The following is a 24,735-nucleotide window of genomic DNA, read 5'->3' on the forward strand; positions in this document are numbered from 1 at the left end:
GTTGCAATGATTGATAATTTATTTAAAATTATTCGTGATCCTGTTCAATCTTTTAATATTTCGCGTGGTATTAAACGAAGTGTCATCAATGAGAATTCTATTAGCTTGTGGCATAGGAGATTGGGACATATCTCCATTGATAGAATCAAAAGGTTAACTAAGGAGGAAATACTTCCACCCTTAGACCATTCAGAATTTGATTCTTGCGTGGACTGCATAAGGGGAAAGCAGACCACTAAGTCACAAAAGGGAGCTAAAAGAAGTTCTGAATTGCTTGAGATTATACATACCGATATTTGCTGCCCTGATTTAACCGCACACGGTCAAAAGTATTTTATCACCTTTATCGATGATTACTCGCGCTACACGTATATCTATTTGCTTTATAATAAGAGCGAGGCACTAGATGCCTTTAAGGAATATAAAGCAGAGGTAGAAAAACAAATTGGGAAACCAATTAAGATTGTAAGATCTGATAGAGGTGGTGAATACTATGGTAGGTACACCAATGAAGGACAAGCACCTGGTCCTTTTGCAGAATTTCTTCGAGAGCAAGGTATAGTTGCTCAATATACCATGCCTGGCTCACCAGACATGAATGGTGTAGCTGAAAGAAGAAATAGGACCTTGCTGGACATGGTTAGGAGCATGATGAGTGGCTCCAAACTTCCAATTTCTCTATGGAAAGAAGCACTCAAGACAGCTGTATACATTCTAAACAGGGTTCCAACAAAGGCAGTGCCTAAAACACCCTTTGAAATCTGGAAAGGTTGGAAACCCAGTTTGAATCATTTAAGGGTATGGGGCTGTCCTGCAGAAGTAAGAGTGTACAACCCACAGGAAAAGAAATTGGACCCTAAGACTATTAGGGCCTACTTTGTAGGCTATGCAGAAAAGTCCAAGGGTTATAAGTTTTACTGTCCGCCTCCTTCAAAACGATTTGTGGAATCTAGGAATGCTAAGTTTCTTGAGAATGATGTGATTAGTGGGAGTGATCAGATAGGAATTGATCACATAGAAGAGACCACTAGCACAAATGGTGAGGGAACATCAATTGTCAATGACTCTTCTTTTAGAGCTATCATACAACATGATGTGGATCCCATAACTCAAGTTGATGATGCTAGACATCAGGAACATATGCAAGCTGACCAACCTGTCACAGAAGTGGAACCACCACAGAATGTGATAGAGGATGTTCCTGATGAGCAACCTCAGCCAACTCAAGAAGTTGAATTGAGGAGATCAACTAGAGAGAGAAAGCCGGCATTGCCTAGTGACTACGTTGTGTACTTCACTGAAATTGACTGTGATGTTAATATTGAAAATGATCCTTTGACCTTTACTCAAGCCATGAAGAATGAGAATTGCAAGTTGTGGCATGATGCCATGGTCGATGAAATGAACTCTATGGCAAACAACCATGTATGGGAGCTTGTGGAGTTACCTAGTGGGTCTAAAGCCATTGGCTGTAAGTGGGTTTACAAAACCAAAAGAGACTCACAAGGTAACATTGATCATTACAAAGCAAGGTTGGTTGCCAAGGGTTTTACGCAAGTGGAAGGAATCGACTACAGAGAAACATTTTCTCCTGTATCAAAGAAGGATTCATTCCGCATTATCATGGCATTAGTTGCACATTTTGATATGGAATTGCATCAAATGGATGTTAAAACTGCATTTCTCAACGGTGATCTTGACGAAGAGGTCTATATGAAGCAGCCTGAGGGATTCATTGTGAAAGGCAAAGAAAACTTGGTATGCAAGCTAAAGAAATCAATATATGGTTTAAAGCAAGCCTCACGACAGTGGTACTTGAAGTTCCATGAGGTGATCACATCATTTGGTTTCGATGAGAACATCATGGATGAATGCATATACCACAAGGTTAGTGGGAGCAATATCATATTTTTGATTTTATATGTCGATGACATATTACTTGCAACCAATGATCTAGGACTATTGCACGAGGTGAAACAGTTCCTGTTTAAGAACTTTGATATGAAAGATATGGGTGAGGCATCTTATGTCATTGGCATTAAGATCCATAGGGATAGGACTCAAGGTCTTTTAGGCCTGTCTCAAGAAACCTATATAAACAAAGTTCTTGAACGATTCCGAATGAAGAACTGTTCAACCAACGTGACTCCTTTAGAGAAAGGAGACAAATTCAGTCTAGATCAGTGTCCTAAAACCGAGCTCAAGAAAAAGCAAATGGAAAGGATCCCATATGCCTCAGCAGTAGGAAGTTTAATGTATGCACAGGTTTGCACTAGACCTGATATAGCTTTTGCTGTGGGCATGCTGGGAAGGTACCAAAGTAATCCTGGTGAGGCGCATTGGACAGCTGCAAAGAAAGTGTTTAGATACCTACAAGGGACTAAACACTACATGCTTACATATAAGAGGACAGAGAATCTAGAAGTGACTGGTTACTCAGACTCTGATTTGGGAGGATGTTTGGACACAAATAAGTCTACGACTGGTTATATCTTCCTACTAGCAGAAGGAGCCATATCATGGAAGAGTACAAAACAAACTCTAACAGCTCCTTCTACTGGTGATGCTGAGTACATTGCGTGTTTTGAGGCAAGTTCACAAGCAATCTGGATAAAGAATTTCATTGCTGGGCTTAAGATTGTTGATTCGATCTCTAGGCCGATCAGAATGTACTGTGATAACACCGCTGCAGTGGCCATAGCCAACAACAAGAGGAATAAGAGTCGAAGTAAGTTCGTCGAACTGAAATTCCTATGCTTGAAAGAAAGGGTTATGGATGGCCAAATTTCGGTTGAATACATCGGTACAAAGGAAATGCTAGCTGATCCTTTGACTAAAGGGTTGAAACCGAATGACTTTGTTTCACACGTACCTCACATGGGACTTCGTCCTCCAATTGATTAGTTGAGGTATGAGCAATGAAATTTATGGTTTGTCATCTCTGGTTATGATTGTATATACATTTGTGTTTTTGAGGTTGATAAACATAAAGTAGGAACCGAACAAAATTGAGTTTGTTCATAAAGGTATACCCATTAAGTAAGGATGCTGCCTGTGATGCATGGAAGATAATACCCGACTTGAGGGGACTTGTCGCCATGATTCTTGCAGTATAGCCTTAGCTTACTGAGGCATGGCAATTGACATACGTATAAGGGCCAAGTGGGAGAATGTTAGATATTTTATTATAATTATTATTTAGATATATATTAGGAAATTAATAAAATACTCTGAGTGTGGCCCTTTCAGTCAAACAAGGCCCAAGCCCAGTAGGGTTAAGCTTTTCAGTCTATATATGTGTTGATAACTCTCTGATGGTGAGATACACAACAATTGAGTTGACGGCTGAATATTCTGAGAGCGAGTGAAATACCTATCTGCTCCCTTGAGGTTCCCTGACTGGTGACGGCTAATCCAGTTGCCATCACTGTGCCCTATTCCAGTCAGAAGAGACCTGAACAACTCTTTTCTTCTAACTGTTGTTCTCTTTTGCAGCTCTATTCCTTTATCTCAGATCCCGAGATAATTCAAGATAAGACAAATGGCAAGAGGTCTATTCCTTTATCTCAGATCCCGAGATAATTCAAGATAAGACAAATGGCAAGAGGTACACAAAGATTCTTCCGCTGTATTATTTTATGAGAAGATTCACATCTCTTTATTATTTTATTTATTTGTATTGTGAATCTGTCTTACATTCTGCCCATAAACCTTCAACTCCGACAACTAAGTTCCAGGCCAATTTAGCTCCAAAGGCCCGATTGATGGAACTTAGCTTTTTAAAGCCAAGTCCCCCGTTCTGTTTGGGCATAACAATCTTTTCCCAACCCACAGGGTGAAATCCTTTGCTATTAGTCACCTTTCCCCAAATAAAATCTCTGGATTTTTTCAACCTCTTGACATAGTCTCATTGGCAGCTTTGCTACTTGCATTGGATAAAGGGGCACAGTACTGAGTACCGATTTTGCTAAAGTGATCCTCCCAGCCATGGATAAACTGTTGGCCTTCCATGCTGCTAGCTTATCTTTCACTCGGTCTACAATATATTCAAATGTTTCTGTCGGTTTTCTTTTCCTCGAAAGAGGAAAACCAAGATATTTACCAATTTCATCAGTGACCTTCATCCCGGTTAGGGTCTTGATTTTTCCTCTCAGACTAGCATTAACTTTAGGAGAGAAAAAAAATTGAAGATTTCTGTTTGTTAATCTTTTCACCAGAGGCCAGACAGAATTTATCAAGACAATCCATCATAGTTTTAGCTTGCTCCTCACTGGCTTCACCAAACAGTAGTATATCATCAGCAAACATCAAGTGCGATATAAGCGGACCATTTTTGCTAACTTGAATCGGCTTCCACCTGCTGTTATTCACTGCATCACAAATTATGTGAGATAATCTGTCCATACACATTACAAATAAAAGGGGGGAGATGGGATCGCCTTGTCGGAGACCTCTTGTAGGATTAAAGAATTCAGTAGCAGATCCATTCCACAACACATTCAAAGAGGAACTGGTTACACAGTTCATAATAATGTTGATAAATTTGTCATCCATACCCACATCACACAGCACCTGCTTTAAAAAGGCCCAATCAATTCTATCATAAGCCTTTTGTAAGTCTATTTTCAAGGCCATGAAGCCACGCTTACCCCTAGCTTTCTTCATTGTATGCAATAACTCTTGCCCCACTATGATATTGTCTTGTATGTGTCTCCCAGAGATAAATCCGGATTGGAAGGGCGATATAATCTCCTTCATAATATTCTTCAGCCGATGGGTAAGCACTTTAGTGATGCACTTGTAGTGAACAGAGCATAGAGAAATCGGTCTAAAGTGCTCTACCCTTTGGGGATGTTTTCTTTTTGGGATGAGGGAGATGAAAGTCTTATTAGCCTCTGCCAAAGAAGTGCTTCCTTCAAAAGCTCCTTTCACAAAACTACAAAAACTTGGTCCCACCGTATTCCAATTGGCTTGGTAAAAAACAGGAGGGAAATCATCCACACCGGGTGCTTTGTAAGGTCCCATAGCAAAAAGGGCCCTACGAATTTCTTCATTAGAAGGTACAGTCCCCAAAGAATTTAACTGTGACTGTGAAAGCTTAGGGAAATTGCTAACAGACTTGAGCGAGCCAGGGGAATTTGCTTCAGATTGGAACAACTTTTTAAAAGAGGAAATAATCAGCTCCTTCACCTCCTCTTCCCTTTCTACCCAGTTTCCATAATTATGGTCGTCCTTAGATGATAATAAGGGATAAGAGGTGATCCAAATTCTGTAATTGCGGGCCAAGCCCATATTTTGGACCCAAAGCATTACAAATTTTGACATCTCGTACGTTATATTTTTGTAACGCACTAAGAAATAGTTAATAATTCCTGTTTACCAAAAAAAAAAGTTAATAATTCCGCACATATAATTTTAATTACCCCTAGTAAATAGTTAAATACTACAATAATACTTATTACTTATTAATAATACATCTATATATTTTATAAAGTAAGTAAGTGCTTATTACTCATTAATTCCGCACATATATCAATTCTAATATTTTATATTTTTAATAAAATAATTTAAAATATTTCTTCAAATGTCAGTGTTTTATAAAAATTTTGGGAACAATGGAATTAGTACGGTGGAAGCTTTCCACTGTGTGGCGACCTGATGGTTGTTGAGAGCGGATCTTGTGGAGGTGTTTTATCCCCGGTCAAAACTCAAAAAGTCACGCGTACCTTAGAAAGAATGAGGGGTTGTTGGCAATTAAAATTTAAAAAGAAAATTGAGAGCATTCTCTTCTTATCCTTTTCTTTTGTGTGATGTTACACTTATTTTCCTGGTATCTAATTTCTATTAAAATAGTCAAAAAAATATTGAAGGAATAAAAATATGATTTTTTTTATACATAAAAGTTTTTGGTGAGTTGAGTACAAATATCAGGGTATACTTTTAGACTCAGATAGCATATAGATCACTCATCAACAAGGTTCTTATATTGATAGTGAGATTCGAACTCATGATCTTGCGGGTGATGAGCCGATTGTTTACTGATTGGATCAATTCTTATTAGCAAAAATAAAGTTAAATAGATAATAATATCAAAATATATATGAGTACATGACCCTGAATCCACATTCAACGAGCGGGGAATGCTTATTTCTCTAACGCTGCTGTTTGGGGATGAGATGCTTCCTTCCCTTCTTTTTTTTCTTTTAATTTTTAATTTATTTTTATTTTTATTTGAGTTAATTTTAGCACTCAAATATTTTTTTCCCGCAATACGCACTATCTCAAATTAGTTAAATTTTAGGATATCTAGATACTTTTTTAAGTTAGTGAGTGTCACTAGAAAAATATTTTTAAATGCAGGATGCACTAGAAATTAAGTTATAATCTTAGCTGTTACAGGAAAAATATTAAAATAGTTAAAAAATATGGAAGGAATAAAAATAAAGTTAAATAGATAATAATATCAAAATATGCATGGCTACGTGAACCCCCTGTGTGGCTTATCGAGGATTCCTTCTCTCTTGATATTGGACCAGAAACAAGGCTTAATTGAAAACAAAAAATTGGGCTGAAATTATGACTTCAGCCAACAAGAGTTGATATGCTACCCCGGTACTTAATATGAAAAGGGATAACTAATTTAAGTTAATTAAAAAAATTTGTTAAACTAGTTATTTGTAATAAATATATTTTTATCTTTTTTAAAATACCTTTATTAATCATATGTATTAGTTAAAATTACTATTTGACGGAACTTTTATCATGCACAATTACTACAAGAACTACTTTAAAAAAAATAAATAAATATGAGAGATAAAGCGAGTCAAGGTCTTATATTTATGGTAAAATTAAATATGAGAGACAAAGTGAATTATGGTTTTATATTTATAATCAAATTAAATGTCAAAATAGTTCTTATATTAAGGACCAGAGGTAATAGTTGGTAAGGAATCGATTTAAAACTCACAATATCATGAGTTTGAATCCCGCTGTTAATGTAAAAACATTATTTATGGATAAGCTAAACTGAAAATATATCTTAATTTAAACCTGAAAATATATCTTAATTTTGATGAGCTTTTGAAACCCAACTTATTTAAACTTTTCTTAGTATAAAAAAAATGACACACTTCAATTAGCAAATCCCTTGGCAGCTTAATGACGTGTTAGTTTTAGTACCTGCCCGTACATTTTTACTCAGTACTCATTATCTCTATATTAAAATGGTATTTTTAATATATTTATTATTTTAAACTAATTTTAACTCATTTTTAACACATGAAATCATTTGTAACTTAACCAGAGCAAAGTTCTGGGAAGGTGTACTTCAATTGGTTGTGCATATTTCTTCATTTGACATTAATTCCCTGCATACAAGGTCTTTACCTGTCAATTCCCTCACCCTAATTTTCTATATTTTATATTAATATTTAATATTTCTCCGTTCTAAATATAGTAATATAAATTATATTAAAAAAATGAGTTCTGTTTACATTACAAAATAATTTTATATTTAGCAGTGAAGGAGTGTATGACTTTTCAAAAGCTGGTGTGAAAGAACAGAAAACAGACTTTTGTGTACTACTCAAAGACCAGCATACAGTAGGAGAGGCAACAGGAGAAGCGGGTTGAAGCTTAAAAGCTCCCATGGAACTTAGCTTTCCTGAGCACCAGGAATAAACCTTCCTCTGGGCTCTATTGCTCGCCTCTGCGTTCCCAGTGGCGAAGCTGATGGATCGGCTCATAGTTCGCGTCAAGCGAGGCCTGAATCTGGCTATCAGAGATGCCGCAAGCAGCGATCCTTACGTTCTCATCAAAATGGCCAATCAGGTACTCTTTAATTTCTGATTGCTTTGTTTTCATGCCCTAATTCTTTTCCTGTGTTTCTGTGGTTCAAGCTTATTATCTCACTGGCTTCTTTAGCTTATTGCCTTTGTTAGTTCTGTTTCCCTCTTATTTTCGCCTCTCTCTCATCTCAATCCTCATGGCTTTATTCTGCCACTTCATTACTTATCTCTTCATGCTCGTCTCTTTAATTAGCTTCTTTGGTCGACCAAAGTATATCGGCGGCGGTATTCATAGATTGAACAATTCCAGCTACTTTTGCTGTTAGAACTGCTTGCAAGAGTTAACATGTTTGACTATAGAAAAGGAAGAGACGGAAAAAAACAAAAACTTTAATTACTGGAGAAAAATTGAGCAAAAATGCTTCCATGACCCACTTGCAGCGGGTAGGTAGGAAGAAGAATTCTCTGGAAAACAGGGATCACACAAGAATCGGCAGCAAATGAAACATGACCACAGAATCCGACAAATAGATATTTCCAACAAATGAGATATATTTTATTATTGCTGACGTTGCTCGCGTTAACTCTCTCTCTCTCTCTCTCTCTGCTTTTCTTTTTTCGACCTCATTGCTCGCTTTAACTCGACGTCATCTTCACATGCATTATTTTATTGATTCTAATCGTGACATGTCAGAATATTTTGTATTTCATATTTATTTATTTTTTAAAAATAATTTTTATGGTAAATATATATATTAAATGTTTCATGGTAATTTTATTTTTAACTAATACACATAATTAGTAATGGGAGGATAATATTTATTTATTATAAATAACTAATTTAACAAATTTACTCAACATATTTAAATTAGTTAACTAAGTTTTATATTAAGGAAATGAGGGAGGTAGTATCATGCTTTTGAATCAAATTTAAATTATGAAAACTTAATTAGTCCAAAATGATGATTAAGAAAAAAGTGAAAAATATTTTATAAAATGTTAAATCCTAGCCATTCAAATTTTGATTCAAGGGTTGAAAACTTGTGATGGGAAGTAAAAAAGAAAGTGAAGAGGAGAAGAAATGGATAGAAGCCAAATCTTTCAAATTACTCTCGGCCCAAAAAAATTGATTACTAGAACTAGCATGATTTGAATTTAAAAAATTTAAAATCAATAAAAAATTTAACCCTTTCCATTATAAATAATTTAAATTAATTCCCATAATATTAAATGTAGTTGGGATTTACGACATACCAACGTAACATCTCCCGCTCAAGTGATTACTCATGAAGAGATGCATGTCACCTCCACTGGCCTCATACTAATAAGTACACTACCATGACCATATGGGCATCACGTCACGTCATATTGGCGTTTAAGATTTAATTGAAATCTGTACACTTTTTTTCTTTGTTGTTCAGTGAAGAATCCTTAAGATTGAATTAAATAAGATAATTAGTTGGGAACGTTGTTGAATTTTGTTTCTTGTCTGCTACAGAAATTGCAGACTCGTGTGGTGGAGAAGAATATCAATCCTGAGTGGGATGAAGACCTGGCTTTATCCATTTCAGATCCACATCTTCCAGTCCACCTTGTAAGTCGCCATCTTGTGTAACTCTTTACAAAAATGAAACTTGTATTCAGAATCTAATTAACTTCAATCAAATTAATCAGTAATGAATTCCCAGGATCTATTAATGAATGAACAGATGTCCGAACATCAACACGTTGTATTTATTAGGCCAATATGAGCATAAGAAAATGTTGATGAGAAATGCCCAGGTCAATGGGGTGTTTCAGGTTTTGAGATCTACTGTACCAGGAAACTTCTCAGGTTAGTTTAAATGGTTAGATCCTTCACTGCTTTTGATTTGTCGGAACTTGAATAAAATCAAACAAATATTGTCTTGTTTTATTAATGAGTACATTGAATCTAGGCCATTACAATCAGAAACAGATGTGGGGTTTTCACAATCAATGCTTTGCATTGCTTATTTACAATGAAAATCTTTACCTGCATATATAATACACGAGTCAACATATGAACATTTGCTGAAGTTAGTGATTCAGAAGATGAGATTCACTGAGACACGAACTTGGCAATAACATCATTCATTGTCTTGCGATTGCTTGCAGTTTGTGTATGACAAGGACAAATTTTTTGATGACAAAATGGGGAAGGCTGAGTTTGAAGTTAGTCCCTTTCTTGAAGCTGCGAAGAAACGGTTGGAATTAGAAGGCCTCCAGGATGGAACAATCATCACAACAGTAGAACCCAACCGGCAAAACTGTCTGGCTCAGGAGAGCCAAATTGTGTGGAAAGATGGCAAAGTTGTCCAAAACATGTTTCTTAGACTGAAGAATGTGGAATCTGGGGAAGTGGAGCTCCAATTATCAATGGAGAACATGTTGGGTCTGCTCAGAATTTGCGTCCAAAGAGGCATAAATCTTGCTATCAGAGATACCTTCAGCAGAAGCAGTGATCCTTGTGTTGTTTTCCAAATGGGCCAGCAGGTTAATTCAATTTTGATTCTGTTATCTTAGTGCTTTTTTAATCCTCTTAATGGAAGTTTAGTGACTACCTCCTTCCGGGTATGGCTTTATCTTGGTTATGCTATTATCAGTTGACAAGGATACTAATTGTTCTTGTGCATGTATGTTCATCTGCTTTAACTTTTCAGCAGAAAAAAAGTCCATCTGGTTAGGACATTTAAGCTCTTGGATTTGATTATTGTATAGTGTTAAGTTAGCCTTAAGATTGAACTATAAATGAGATGAGGTAACAACCTCCCAAGATTTCCTTGCCATACTAACTTAAAGTGATGTCTGCTTATAATGTCTGATGCAGAAATTGAAGACTCGAGTGGTGAAGAGGAGTCTCAATCCTGAGTGGAATGAAGATTTAACTTTGTGCATTTCAGATCCTCCTCTCCCAGTCCAACTTGTAAGAAACTGTTCCTCTGCAACTCTGTAGTTTACTACAGTTGAACAAGAGCTGGAAAGTTTGAGCTCTTATGAACTGATTTCTTAAAATTAAGAAAGTTAGTTTAAATGTCAAAATTTTTTTACAATTTCCCAAAATCATGACTTTGATTGATATGGTTTATTGGAGAGAGAGACGATGAAAAAGTTATTAATTTAAGAGTGAAAAGACAAGGACACTTTGAGAAATGAGTCATCAATATTTCATTAAAATAGTATTAAATCAGTCATACCAATAAATCAGTCCTTGGTTAGTCTGATTTAAGAGTTTTGAAGGGACGACTGAGTTGGATTTTATATGTTTTGCTTTCCTTATCGGGTTTGTCAGATTTATTATATGACAAAATCTCAAAACCAAATTCAACATATCCTCCATATATTGTGTTGTGAATGCAGTTTGTGCATGACACAGACGTGAGTTTTGATGACAAGCTGGGGGAGGCTGAGTTGGACATTAATCCATTTGTTGAAACTGTTGTGATGAGTCAGCGGTCCGCAGGTGGCCTCCAGCATAATGGAGCTATCCTTAAAAGAATAAAACCGAACAGGGAGAACTGTCTGGCTGAAGAGAGCCAAATTGTGTGGAAAGATGGCCAACTAGTTCAAGACTTGGTTCTTAGGCTGAAAAATGTGGAGTCTGGGGAATTGGAGCTCCAATTGCATTGGATTCACATTCGTCCTTCCAACAGTCTCTAGCCTGGTTTTCTGCTTCTTGTGGTGTAAATACTCAGAGTGCTTTCTTTTCTTTACTACTTTTTCTCTTTTAATTCCCCCTTTTCGCATTCTAGTAGTTGGAACATGGTCGGATGCTCAATGTGTTTAAGTAGTGATTTGTCCTGAAAAAGTATGGCTGTAATTACTATGGCTGAAGATTGAAGAGACTAGCAGTCTGCTGTTTGTATTGATGGAATGCATTGGAACAGGTTTTCAAGTTTTATGATGATGATTTAGAATGTTTTTCCCCCTGATCTTATTCGCTATAGTAAATAATTTTTTTTAAAACAAGGTGAGTAACATTTATTTAATTCCGAATGTGTTTAAATTAGTTTTTAAAATGGAATTTTATAGTGTATGGAATAAATATATGAGCTAAACTTGCATAAAAGTACTTAAAAGAAGTTGAAACAAACATTAGACTTAAAAAAAAAAACAAAGAAAGGAAAATTTCATTCAAAGATCGCTGAAGGCAATTAATTTTCAAGAGACCCCAAAACAATCTGAAATGCCACCACAGGACTATGGGGGCAAATTGAAATTAACTTCAAAACCAAAAAGACAGTGTTGCCCCTCAAACGATGACTCTGAAATTTGAAGTCTTTTCTCTCTCACTCTCAACTTCCTGATATTTGAAGCCTTTTTGCTCATTTTCTAAAAAATCCAGTTCATGCATTGAAGGAGATTGTTCGCCTAGCCATTGCTACTATTGTGGTAAGGAAAGATTTGCCGTCATCATTGTTCTAGTGAGGAGAGCCTTCATCGTCGCCCCTGCTCTAGCAACAAGAGCCTCCATCACCGCCCCTGCAAGTGTTGGACGAGAGCCTTTTGTATAGATATGAAGCTGGTTAAACTAGAAAAACTTGTAGGAACTCAAACTCTACACTATTTTATTGCTGAATATAGTTTGTTTTTGTTTTAATATACAGCTACTTTTGTGTATATATGAACCTCAGTATATATTTTTGGAATGGTTTGTGAAGTGGCTATGACAACCCGTGAGTTGAAATCTATTTTGTGTAGTGCTATGAATAGATGGAGAATTTCGTGATGGTACTTGGAGGTAAACTGCCCTAAGTACTGAATTGAAACTAACTAGCAACTATATAAATGTATGAACAAATTAATCAACTTGCAAATGGACATATTTCTATTGTTAATGTATCCTTATTGTAAAGTTTCTAATTCCACTTGTGAAGAGTTACTCCCAGACTCGTGAATTGATGTGTTCAACTTTTTGAATGAAATAAATCTACTTGCAAAAAGATGTATTTCTATCGTTAACAAGCGTATCCATGTTGCAAATTTTCTAATTTCACTTGTGAACACTCACTTCCAGACTTGTGATAAACCTTTTCAATTGAACTAGCTCACTTGCAAATGGATGTATTATTGTTATTAATATACATATCCTCTTTGCAAATTTCCTAATTTCAATTGCAAATGATTCCTCCCAGACTTGTGAATAATCATGTTCAACTTCTTGAATTCAGCTGGCTCACTTGTAAATGGACAAATTCTTGCTATTAATATACGTTACCTTCTTGCAAATTGCCCAACTCCAGTTGCAAATAGTCCCTCCCAAACATGAATTATCATGTCCAACTTCTAGAATTCAGTTAGATCACTTGCAAATGGACGAGTTATTGTTGTTAATATGTGTATTTGTATTACAAATTTCTTAATTCTACTTGTGATTAGTGCTCCTTAGACTTGTGAATAATCATGTATGACTTTTTTAGTTATATTATTCTATTTGTAAATGGACAAGTTTCTTTTGTGAATCAACGTATCTTTATTGCAAATTTCCTTAATTCTAATTGCCAATATGACAACCAAATACCCATGACATCAAATTGTTAATCAATGCATCCTTATTGCAAATTTTCTAATTCAAGTTGTCAATAGTACATCACATACTTGCAAGTTAGTGGGGAAAGACAACAAATTGTAATTAATTGACATGTAACCTACTCATAATATATTCCCTAAAACAGAAACTGTGCAAATTCTCCATACACAAATTTTAACAAGTTCTAAAATAGCTTAAATTATATCTAAAATAAAAATATAACAATTGTTATGTCATTGCTTTGTTTTTTGTCGTCTTTATCTGTTGAAGTAGTTTCACAAGCATATTTCTTTTATGAGTAACGAGCTACTACAACTCAGATTTTAGTGAAGTGTATTATTCCTGAGGCACAACAATAAATACCGTCAATAGATTGACACAGATGCATCAATGAAAACTCAAAATAATGAATGAACTCATGCGCAATAGAAAATGACTATCACGCAAGAGATATTATGGTCGTCCAGAAAAGTAGAAGAACAATAAAATTGAACTAACCCAAAATTAAGCCATCATTTACTGCCCTTGGTATGCTGAATCAACCTTTTTCTTCTTTTTCTCATGCTTAGTTGCATCCTCCCCACCACGTAATGAATCCAATACATAAAATTTTAGTGTGCTTGGTCCAAACACAGCAAAACCAATGCTTACAAATAGAATTGGTGCAAAAATATATTCATATTCACCCAAATTGTATCCCAACTATTGTGGGAGTACTTGGTTTAGATGTTTGTCCACTTTACTTGTAAATACACTAATTGTTGTTGTAAATATCCTAACTTGTTAAAGAACAATGTATTTCAATGCATTTAACATATTATCAAGAAGACATGAACTTACTAGAAAATGAATAACACTAATCATAAAATCAACATCAAATATGTGCTTCTTTGAAGAAATAAACTTACATTATGAAATTCGGACATACACTTGTGAATATAAATAAATTGAGCCTACACAAGATATGAACTAAAAAAGTGCACAAATGAAGGAGACTATCAACACTCAATGATGTCAATTGGAGCTGAACCCATTGAATAATTTTATCTGAAATATTAGTAGCCAAAAAATTCCTTATTGGTTCAGAACTCCACGACAATCCAAACCAGACCCATAAAATCTACAATACAAGAAACAGAGAAAAAATTCTAGAATTGAAAGGCAATGAAAGAGATTATGTACACACAACGAGAGAGACCATGGCGACAGCAAAGGCTCTTGTCCAACACTTGTAGGGGTGGCGATAGAGGCTCTCGTTGCTAGAGCAAGGGCAACGACAAAGGCTCTCCTCACCAGAACAATGACGACGGAAAATCTCTCCTCACCACAACAATGGTGACGGCGAGGCGAACGATCTCCTTCAATGCACGAACTGGATTTTTTAAAGAATGAGCGAGAGGGGCTTCAAATATCGAGAGTTAAAGTGAGAGAGAAAAGACTTCAAATTTAAGAGTCATAGTTTGAGGGCCAACACTATCTTTTTGATTTTGAAGTTAATTTCAATTTGCCCCCATAGTCCTGTGGTGACATTTCAGATTGTTTTGAGAGCTCTTGGAAATTAATTGCCTTCAGTGGTCCTTGAATGAAATTTCCCCCCCCCAAAAAAAAAAGGCAAACTAGAGAAGGAGCATGTGGTATGTCCAAAATAATATAAAGAACATAGATTAACATGTTGAATATCTAAGCCCCATAGCTTTAGCATGCCTATTTTTACCTGCTATCAAGGGTTTTCATCTAACCCTAAGTTGATTCATTACATTAAAACAAAGATGATCATGGTTAGGATTTTTTTTTCCCCGCTTAAAACGTTAAAATATAATATTACCTTCAGTACTAAATCAGTGGCAGTATCATTACAAGCTCAAGTTAAGGTGGGGTTTGATCTTGCACCTTTTGGTTATAAAACGTGTTGGATTAAAGCATTAAAGCTTTCTAATAACACACAGGAAAACTATCAAATTCTAATACACACACATATGTGTGTGTATGAATAGGAAGAATGATAAATAAAGACCATAAAAATTACAAAATCCCATATCAGGAATTATTATAATACTCAATTGATTTACAAATAACATATTTTTGTGAAAATATTTGATTTGGGATTTTGAAATTTTTGCATTTTTTTGGTCATTCTCCCATATACATATGACAAAAACAATTAATAATAACAATATAGTAAATAATAATAATTGATTATCGCCAATAACCATCCAATAAAAAATAATTCAAAATATAGAGGATATGTTAGATGCTATTTTCTCAAGGGAGAATTTCATTCCCATTGTAGAGAACTCCAATAGTTATTTTGGATCAAAATAAACTTAAAATTTTAGAATGAAAAGATAATAATATCTTTACTTTTTATTTTTTTTAAAAAGATTAATCGTTACTAAAACTTCGATGACTAACTAGCAGAAGCTTTGACCTCCACTACTGGCGACTAGTTGTTGGAGCTTTGGTCACCAAAAGATTTTTCACAAATAAGGTGGCTAATAGGGGGCTTGAACCCATAACCTGTTTACCAAAAAAAAAAACAATCAATCTACTTAATCACGTAATGCCAAAAAAAATATATGTAATAAAATAAATGTAAGTGTTCAAATATAAATGATTAAGTGAAGTGTCTAAGTGTGAATAAATAAATAAACTTTGACAATTTACGGCTAAAATTTGGCAATTCACAATCCAAATTCAGTGATTCACAAGAAATAAAGGGAATTGACAACCTTAAGTACAAGTATTTATGTGTAAATAAACAAGTAAAATTTAGTAATTTAGAACAAAAATTTCGGCGATTTATAATTCAAATTTGATGACAACTATTTTTTTTTATAAAAAAAGTAAGGATATTATTGTCTTTTCACCCTAAAATTTTAATGATTAAAGTATATATTTGATCTTTTAACTTTGTATAAGGTTTTAATTTAGTTCATTAACTTTAAAGAAGTATACTTTTAGTCCTTTAACATAAAATTTTTTTTAAAAAAATAATGACATTAAGATCTTAAATGTTGATAAAATATTCTCAAATGTTAAAATATTAAGTTTAATTTTTTAATTTTTAAAACATTAATGACGGTTACAAAAAATCATCATTGAAATCTAATGATTTTAGGGTTAAAAACTAAATATATGATTTTTAAAATTAAGAAACCAAATTAAAACCTTATACAAAATTAAAGGACCAAATATATACTTTAGTCAATTTTAATTTTATTTTGGTAGTGAAATTTTGAAATTTTATGGGAATTGTTGGACATTAATTCTCTATAGTTTAATAAAATTCTTCCTTTTTTTTAAATTGTTATTCTGTAAAATTTTCTGACCAAAAAGAAAAAAGGTTGAACAAAGCTTATTTAGTGAAAAGCGCAAAAAAAAAAAAAAAACACACACACACACTCATAAAACTGAATACGATTTTCTACTACATACGATGCTTAATATAAAACTTAATTTATTAATTTAAAAATATTAAAAAATAATTAAATTAGTTATTAATTAGAATTATCATTTGTTAAAACCTTTAACATGTGCAACTACTATAAAGACTATTTTAAAAAAATAGATAAATATGAAAGACAAAAGAAATTGATGTCTTATATTTAGAATCAAATTAAAAGTCAAACAAATTCTTATATTAAGAACTGAAAGTAGTATATTTTAGTTCAAAATAAACCAGCTTTCAAAATTTAATTATTTACAGTAATAAAAAGTTTTTTTATTACATCAGAATATTTAAACCCTAGGAACTAATCACATCCTTAAATATAATTTAAAGATTTAAAATTTATTTTAATCCTTAAATAGAAGTTATATAAAATAAAAATACACAAAATTAGTATGAGAAAATCGTTAAAAAAAACCTTTAAAAATAGAAAGATTGCAAATAAAGACTCGTTACATCATCAGTGTTGGTTTTGACAAAAGCAAATAACAATAATTTTGCGAACCAGTCCTTATATGTAATTTTTTAATTTTTAATATTTTTTGCCATTTTTTCAATTAGTATTTTTTCAAGAATTGAAAAATGAGAAAATGATGAAAAAAGAACCTTGAAGATAGGAAATTTTAAAAAATTCAATTAACACTTCCAAATGATTGGAAATAAGGGAAAGTCTGAATTGGAATTATAAAAATGTGAAAAAATGATCAATATACCTTTGTGTGATTATTAGAAAATGATGGAATTCTATATTTCAAACTTATTAATTTAGGTTGCAGTTTTGTTATTTTCACATCAAATTTAGTTATTTTCCCAAATTGATAAATGCTTTTACATGACAAAAGAATATCATTCTGTATTCCAAACTTGTTAATTTATACTGCAATATTGTTTTTTTAGACCAAATCTAGTCTTCTTCTTTTCTTTTTTTTTTTAAACTGCCACAATAGCATATTGGTTATTTTTTTTCTTCCACATTTTCATAGTTTCAGTTCAAACTTTCCCTCCCTCCATATCATTTATAATCTTGAAATTTCTTATTTTTAAGGTTGTTTTTTTTGTTGTTATTTTACTTTAAAAGATTGCATCGATTTTTTGTCCTAAACATAGACATCCTAATAAAAACATGGAAAAAAAAAAAAGAAACAATGAAAAATTTGCACAAAGTTATGAATGGAATGTATGGAAAATTGTTGTTTTCCCCCAAAAAAAAGAAATACTATCTTTATTTTTTAATATAAGAGTTAGTTTGACTTTTAATTTAGTTCTAAATATAAGACTCCAATTCATTTTGTTTTTCATATTTATTTATTTTTTCAAAATGATTCTTGTAGTAGTTGTACATGTTAAAAATTCTATTAAATTATAGTTTTAGTTAATATACATGATTAGAAAGAGTATTTTAAGAAAAACAACACATATTCATTACAAATAACTAACTTAACTAATTTTTTTTATCTCTTTAAATTAGTCAACTAAGTTATTACTGATTTAAAATTTTAAAATTTTAAAATATTTTTTTGAGATTTTTTCTTATAATTTTTCTTAAAAAATATGTTATATTAATATACAGAATTTTTGCTATTGACTTTTCAAACATTACTGCTGCTACAAAAGCTGAACTAAGCACAGAAGTAAAACTCTGATAAAGCCACTTAAGAGGGGCTTACCTCGGGAACGGAGAAGCGAGGAGGAGTAGTTTAAAAGATCAGCCAAACTTTTCAACAGCAGAGTGAGACAGGGAAAAGAACAGAGTCGCCGGCGAACGGTTGAGATCTAATCGGGAAGCTGCCATCTGACACTTGGCTAGCTCTGTTCCTTCATTGTCGAAACAGAAATGGGGAGCTTGACGGGTTACCTCAAAGTTCACGTCAAGAGAGGCCATGATCTGGCTACCAGAAGTGGCCGAAGCAGCAATGCTTACGTTGTCGTCAAAATGGGCCACCAGGTAATTCAATTCTCCATTCTCTTTTCCTCATCATCACCTCTTCTGGGTTTGGGAATTGCAGGAATTGTTTTTTTCTTTCTTTCTTTCTTTCTTTGTTTTTTCTCTCTTTTGGACTAGAAAACTGAATACTTCCATTAATCAACTAAGAAAACAGGGTACATCAGAAAACAAAGTAAACAACTCAAAACAAGCAACCTAAAAAACTGCCTTAAAAAACAACAAAAGAAGAAACGCGACAAAGGGAAACAGTTAGCCTCCATCATCACTTTCCAAGTTAAGTCCTAGAAAAAACAACAAAAGAATAAACACGACAGCGGGAAACAGTTAGCCTGCAGAATCACTTTCCATGTCCAGATGGCTTGTGACCAAAGATTCAGTAGTTTCCCTCTATGTTATGAGAAATTGTCGCAAGATGATCAGCGAAATAAAGCTCCTCTCTTGGTACATGGTTGAGGAGCACCTTCCAATAAACCATATATAATTCCTAAAATTTCAGCTATAACCTGGGGAACCCTTGCTGGTTTACAGCTGAAGCCTACTATCCAGTTGTTCTTCTGGGCAAGCTCCTGATCTGCAATAGCTCTAAAGAGGCTCCAGCTTCTCGTAATTTCCTCATCTAGGCCCTCTGGATCAAAAAGCCTCTTAGACCTCTCCGGAACCCTCCATCTCCAAAATTTCCTCCACAAAGTCAGCTCCCCATCAAATAATTTGTTTAATTAATAAAAAAAATTCTATTTTTCAACATGTTTTCCATCGTCATTCATCGCCTGCCTCTTGATCATCACCGGTCCCCCCCCCCCAAAACAGCTCTGAGGTTTTTTGTTATGAAAAAGAAAATAGAGACATTTTTTTTTTTTGAAAAAACAGAAATCAAATTCAAACGGCCCTTAGACGGTGAATCGTGAATTAAATTAAATACCCAAGTTCTAATTTGATTGAAATAAGTACTCTAAGAATGGACATAAACATTAACAATATTAAGTCTCTTCTATAAATAGCATGGATCTCCTTCTCACGGGGAACGCCAATGTTTCTATATTTTGGTTTCTTTCATGTATAGGAAAATGGGAGAATCTCACCAAAGAATCCTTAAATTACTAAATATTAAATCAGATTTGATAACAATATTTTAATAAGTTTTAACAGTACTAAATTTGCAAATAACAACATATTTTTAGAGGAATTTTTTTATCTAGAATTTGGTAATTTTAAACTTCAATTAATAGGATTCTCCCCAAGAAAATTAATTGTATGGCTAATATTTCGGCTAGAGAAGGAAATTAGTTTGCTGATGATTTTTGTTTTTTAATCTTTGATCGGAACACACTTTTTCTTTTGAAATAGAGGTGGGCAATAATGGTGAAAAATAATACTCCTCCGGTCCTTATTATAAGACTCTATTTGACTTTTTATTTGATCCTAATTATAAGACCCCAATTCATTTTGTCTTTTATTATGCATTTTTTTCCAAGATAATCCTTCTAATAATGATAGTTTTAGCCAATATACTTAATTAGCAAGGATATTTTAGGAATGACAACACTTATTTATTATAAATAACCAACTTAACTTACTTCCTTAATCTCCTCAAATAAGTCAATTGGGTCTTATAATTAGGACCGGAGGAGTACTATACTAGTTCTTAGGTCCTGTTTGGCACAAAGTATTGAAAATGAGAGGTAGGAATTACTATTGAGATTGGAAAAATATGTTAAAAGAGTATTTAGTATGAGTAATTACTTGTTACTTCGGATTGAGCAAATCTATATACGTGGGATTGGGAAATATCATGGGGAGGTAGTATTCTCCAATTCCACCTGCATAAGAAGTTACTCACTTACTCATACTAAATATTCTTTGATTATTTTTTTAATCTTAATCTCAATCCCTATTCTTTATTTTCAATGCTTTTGTATCAAACGGGACCTTATTGTATGTATTTGCTAGTTGTGTTTTCTGTCTAGTTTAAGACTATCTTCTATTTTTAATATAAGAGTTAGTTTGACATTCAATTTGATCTTAAATATAGGACCTTAATCCACTTTATCTCTTATATTTATTCAGTTTTTTAAATTAGTCTTTTTAGTAGCTGCGTATGTTAAAGATTCCATCAAATGATAATTTTAGCTAATACATATATTTAGAAAGGGTATTTTAGGAAAAATAACACCTATTTAGTACAAATAACTAACTTAACGAACTTTCTTAATTTACTCAAATTAGTCAACCAACTCTTATATTAAGTACTGGAAGTAATATGAGTATTCAATTTTTATTCAAAAAGGAAATGGAACATGGCAGTAGACTGGGTCAAATAAATTGACGTTACTAGCTAGCTTTAACGGTATCTTCATTTGCTTAACACATTCAAGCCTGAGATTTGATTGTGTAGCGTTAAATTAGCTTTAAGATTGAATTACTAGTAAATAAGATAAGGTAGGTAAGTAGCAACCTTGTAAAATTGTGGAGCTGTACATTTAATTCAAGTGATGTCTGCATATAATGTCTGATGCAGAAATGGAAGACTGGAGTGGTGAAGAAGAATGTGAATCCTGAGTGGAATGAAGAGTTGATCTTCGATCTGAGAACTCCAGATCCCCCACTCCAACTTGTAAGTCATGGTCTTATGCAATCCTTTTGTATCAGGCTTAAGAGGACTTGACGATACGCTTTGCGATTTCTCCCTTACTAATTAATTGTTGGATGGACTTAAACTTATATATAGATATGTGTGTGTATCTCTTTGATTTATCCTCTAGTCACTGTGTGTGTATCTCTTTGATTTATCCTCTAGTCACTCCATATGAGACTTAATCATAGACTTAAATAATGCATAAGGAGTCAGTTGTGAAAGTAGGCTTTGAGGGTTTGAGATTTAGAGATGCGCATTTTGAGCAATTTCGTTGGCTTTTTACACAAGCTAATTGTACTAGAAAACCTTCAGACTAGTTTAATTGGTTAGTCCAAGTTAGCAGACCGCAGAGAGAACAACAAATAGGCAATGAAAAGTGGAGAATATTACATCTTCACCTTAAAGTTTAAGTGTGAGCACATCAGCTTCCGCATATTGAAGAGGCCACAAACACAAGTCCTTGTTGTGGCAACAGCAGGGTCAACAGCCTAATTTTTTGGGTTTCAAACGGTGTGGCACGCATTAATCCTAGACAAAACCAGTCCACACATCCCGTACAAAGTCAGGCCCCTAATATCACTTGTAAGGAACGAGGAGTGAAGTCCAAAAATAGGGGGGAGTGATCAAAATTGAGTCCTTCTACTTTATTATATATTACTTATTATTAAGCCCTATTATATTTGGTATAGGACTTTCTATATTGGCTCAGGTTCACTCACACTTGACCTGAACAACCTAACACAAACTTACTTGGGGAATGACATCCTTCTTTGTCTTGTGATTTGTAATAACTTGGACAAAATCAAATAAATGTTCCATTGGTTTATTAATGAATACGAGTATATGATCATCAACGGTGAATTTAGGCCACATTACCAGCATAAACGGATGTGGGCATAGATAATATAGTGCACATTTACAAGTTATTAGTATGTCTGAGATGATAGATTCACTAAAACATGAACTTTGATTAGTGGCGCTGTCACAGTCTATCTGGGAGCATTGGCAATAACATCATCTATCAAACTTGTCTTGAGATTGCAGTTTGTGTATAACAAGGGCAAATTTAGTTCAGAGGACAAAATGGGGCAAGCTGAGTTTGACATTAATCCATTTCATGATGCTGTCATGGGACGGTTGGAACGCCTTAAGGATGGAGATATCATCACAACAATAGAACCGAACCGGGGAAACTGTCTGGCTGAGGAGAGCCAAATTGTGTGGAAAGATGGGAAAGTTGTTCAAAACATGTTTATTAGACTGAACAATGTGGAACGTGGGGAAGTGGAGCTCCAATTATCAATGGTATACTGGTGGGGTCTGCTCAAAATTCACGTGCAAAAAGGGGTGAATCTTGCTATCAGAGATGTCATCCGCAGGAGCAGCGATCCATATGTTGTCTTCAAAATGGACAGACAGGTAGTTCAAATTTGATTTTGTTATCTCAGCACCTTCAACTCAATTAAGCGCTGAGATTTATTTGACTCTATAGTGTTAAGGATCAAAATGAGACAGGGTACCAACCTTGTTCAGTCAAGTGATGTCTGCATATAATGTCTGATGCAGCAAGTGAAGACTCGAGTGGTGAAGCAGAATGTGAATCCTGAGTGGAACGAAGAACTGACTTTATATATTCCAGATCCTCCTCTCCCAGTTGAACTTGTCAGTAACTGTTTTTCTTTTGCAACTCCCTTGTTTGCCATTATTCGACAAAAGTTGACAACCCATATAAAACAAAACGATACTTGCATGTGTTAATGAAGTATATATTACCTGCAGGTTACTTGTCATGTATTTATATGCCAAAACTAGAAATCAAATGAATCAACATGCTCCATTATTGTCTCTTGTGATTGCAGTTTGTGTATGACAGAGACACATTTAGCTCTGATGACAAAATGGGGGAGGCTGAGTTCGACATTAATCCAATTGTTGAAGCTGTGAAAATGGGTGTGGAAGGCCTCGCTGATGGAACTACCATAAGAACAATACCGCCGAACCGGCAAAACCGTCTTGTTGAAAGGAGCCAAATTGTGTGGAAAGATGGTCAAGTTGTTCAGAACATGGTTCTTAGATTGAAAGATGTTGTGTCTGGGGAAGTGGAGCTCCAATTGCGTTGGATTAAGCTTCCCACTGCCAGGGGCCTCTAGTGTTTGTGTAAATATTGAAACCATGCATTTCTTGGGTTATTGACAGAACACGATGGTATCGTGTGATTCATGTAGCCAACCCCACCTAGTGGGATAAGACTTGTTGTTGTTGTTGTTGTTGTTGTATTGAAACCATGCATTTCTCAAATGACCTTCAGGAGCATTTGTTAATGTCAGTTTAGTATATTTAGATGAATAACTCTTGGGGATTAATATCACAATTTGATCATTAGGGATAATCTATCTAATGAGGGGGAGTACAAACCATATATCTTCGCACAGCTTACTACAGGCCAAGTTATTGAAGGTTTCTCAGAGAGACTGCACAGAGGAGAGGGAGAGGTTTCATGCTTGGCCTTAATTGGAAGGGCTTGGGAAGGAGTCTTTAGGGTTGTGTACTTGGAGCTGCTTATCATGAACATATTTACGTAAATCAAAATAAAACTCACCTTACATATTTATTTTGCACATTGTAAATCACAATTAAAAAACTGTTTTTCAAAACCCTATTCATCATTCCAATACACATAGTTGATACAGTCTAGTATTTTAAGGTCTTTGTTGGCTTTGTTTTGTTTTTTGGTTTATAAAAAAAAATGTATTATTAGTAGATCTTCCCAAAAATTTTATAACACATATGGATTGATTGACTAGTTTTATTTACTGATGATATACTAATATGTGACTTTTAAAAAAAAAATTGTCACCGAAACATAGTTGGATTTTGAAAAAGTAAATTGTTGCTTTTTCCATTCCAAGACACTTGCCGAGAGCACGATGCAATATCAAGAGGAATGATATAAACAACATGTCCCGTTTTCTCAAAATCCAATCCCATGCTATACAAGGAAAAGGGTATTTAGGTTCGTGTAAACTGCAAAACCTCTTACATATAACTATAATTATAATTTTGTTATCTTAAAATTTTACTCAAATTGTAGTGTTACAACCATTAATTTAGTTTCCTCCTAAATTCAAGCGATAGATTCCCATAATGTGCTTTAGCTGCTTCCCCTAGTACCCTTTGCAATACTCCAGCCTTCCAAATGTCTTTTATTTTTCTTTTGATTATTAGATTCTACATAAAATTAATGATATTTTAATATCTTATGAGCAAAAATAAGTGCAATTTTAATTTTTTATGATTTTTTTAAAAATCAAAATTGCACAATTTTGAAGTATTTTACTTCAGAAATTATTTTAAAAAATTTAACTCGCGCTATTT

General features: G+C 33.9%; 2 protein-coding genes across 3 annotated transcripts; both read left to right on the forward strand.

Moving 5' to 3' along the window:
- The first annotated feature begins 7,560 nt into the window (after positions 1-7,560).
- LOC114749931 (protein C2-DOMAIN ABA-RELATED 1) lies at positions 7,561-11,742 on the forward strand. Its single transcript, XM_028938476.1, has 5 exons — positions 7,561-7,830; positions 9,286-9,381; positions 9,924-10,301; positions 10,636-10,731; positions 11,166-11,742. Exons 1-5 carry the CDS (start codon positions 7,732-7,734, stop codon positions 11,463-11,465), a joined length of 969 nt encoding a protein of 322 aa, XP_028794309.1. The 5' UTR covers positions 7,561-7,731; the 3' UTR covers positions 11,466-11,742.
- Positions 11,743-18,526: 6,784 nt separating this feature from the next.
- On the forward strand, positions 18,527-23,971 carry LOC114749932 (protein C2-DOMAIN ABA-RELATED 3-like). 2 transcript variants are annotated; one of them, XM_028938478.1, is made up of 6 exons: positions 18,527-18,728; positions 21,244-21,339; positions 22,405-22,779; positions 22,927-23,022; positions 23,220-23,531; positions 23,644-23,971. In XM_028938478.1, the coding sequence occupies exons 1-5, from the start codon at positions 18,618-18,620 to the stop codon at positions 23,508-23,510; spliced, it is 969 nt and encodes a 322-aa protein (XP_028794311.1). In that variant the 5' UTR covers positions 18,527-18,617; the 3' UTR covers positions 23,511-23,531; positions 23,644-23,971. The 2 variants fall into 2 exon arrangements, with proteins under 2 accessions (XP_028794311.1, XP_028794310.1); XM_028938477.1 differs by lacking the exon at positions 23,644-23,971 and having other exon boundaries at positions 23,220-23,542.
- The last annotated feature ends 764 nt before the right edge of the window (positions 23,972-24,735 follow it).

This window comes from Neltuma alba, unplaced genomic scaffold, assembly GCF_004799145.2.
Source record: "Neltuma alba isolate B1F8T4 unplaced genomic scaffold, ASM479914v2 tig00006231_pilon, whole genome shotgun sequence".
NCBI lineage: Eukaryota > Viridiplantae > Streptophyta > Magnoliopsida > Fabales > Fabaceae > Neltuma > Neltuma alba.

Bases quoted from the DNA above. Each gene is read 5' to 3' on its own strand.
- LOC114749932 (XM_028938478.1), top strand. From the start codon at position 18,618: ATGGGGAGCTTGACGGGTTACCTCAAAGTTCACGTCAAGAGAGGCCAT. The intron at 18,729-21,243 runs GTAATTCAATTC...TGTCTGATGCAG, and splicing joins TCGTCAAAATGGGCCACCAG to AAATGGAAGACTGGAGTGGT. The intron at 23,023-23,219 runs GTCAGTAACTGT...TTGTGATTGCAG, and splicing joins CTCCTCTCCCAGTTGAACTT to TTTGTGTATGACAGAGACAC.
- LOC114749931 (XM_028938476.1), top strand. From the start codon at position 7,732: ATGGATCGGCTCATAGTTCGCGTCAAGCGAGGCCTGAATCTGGCTATC. The intron at 7,831-9,285 runs GTACTCTTTAAT...TGTCTGCTACAG, and splicing joins TCATCAAAATGGCCAATCAG to AAATTGCAGACTCGTGTGGT. The intron at 9,382-9,923 runs GTAAGTCGCCAT...GATTGCTTGCAG, and splicing joins CACATCTTCCAGTCCACCTT to TTTGTGTATGACAAGGACAA.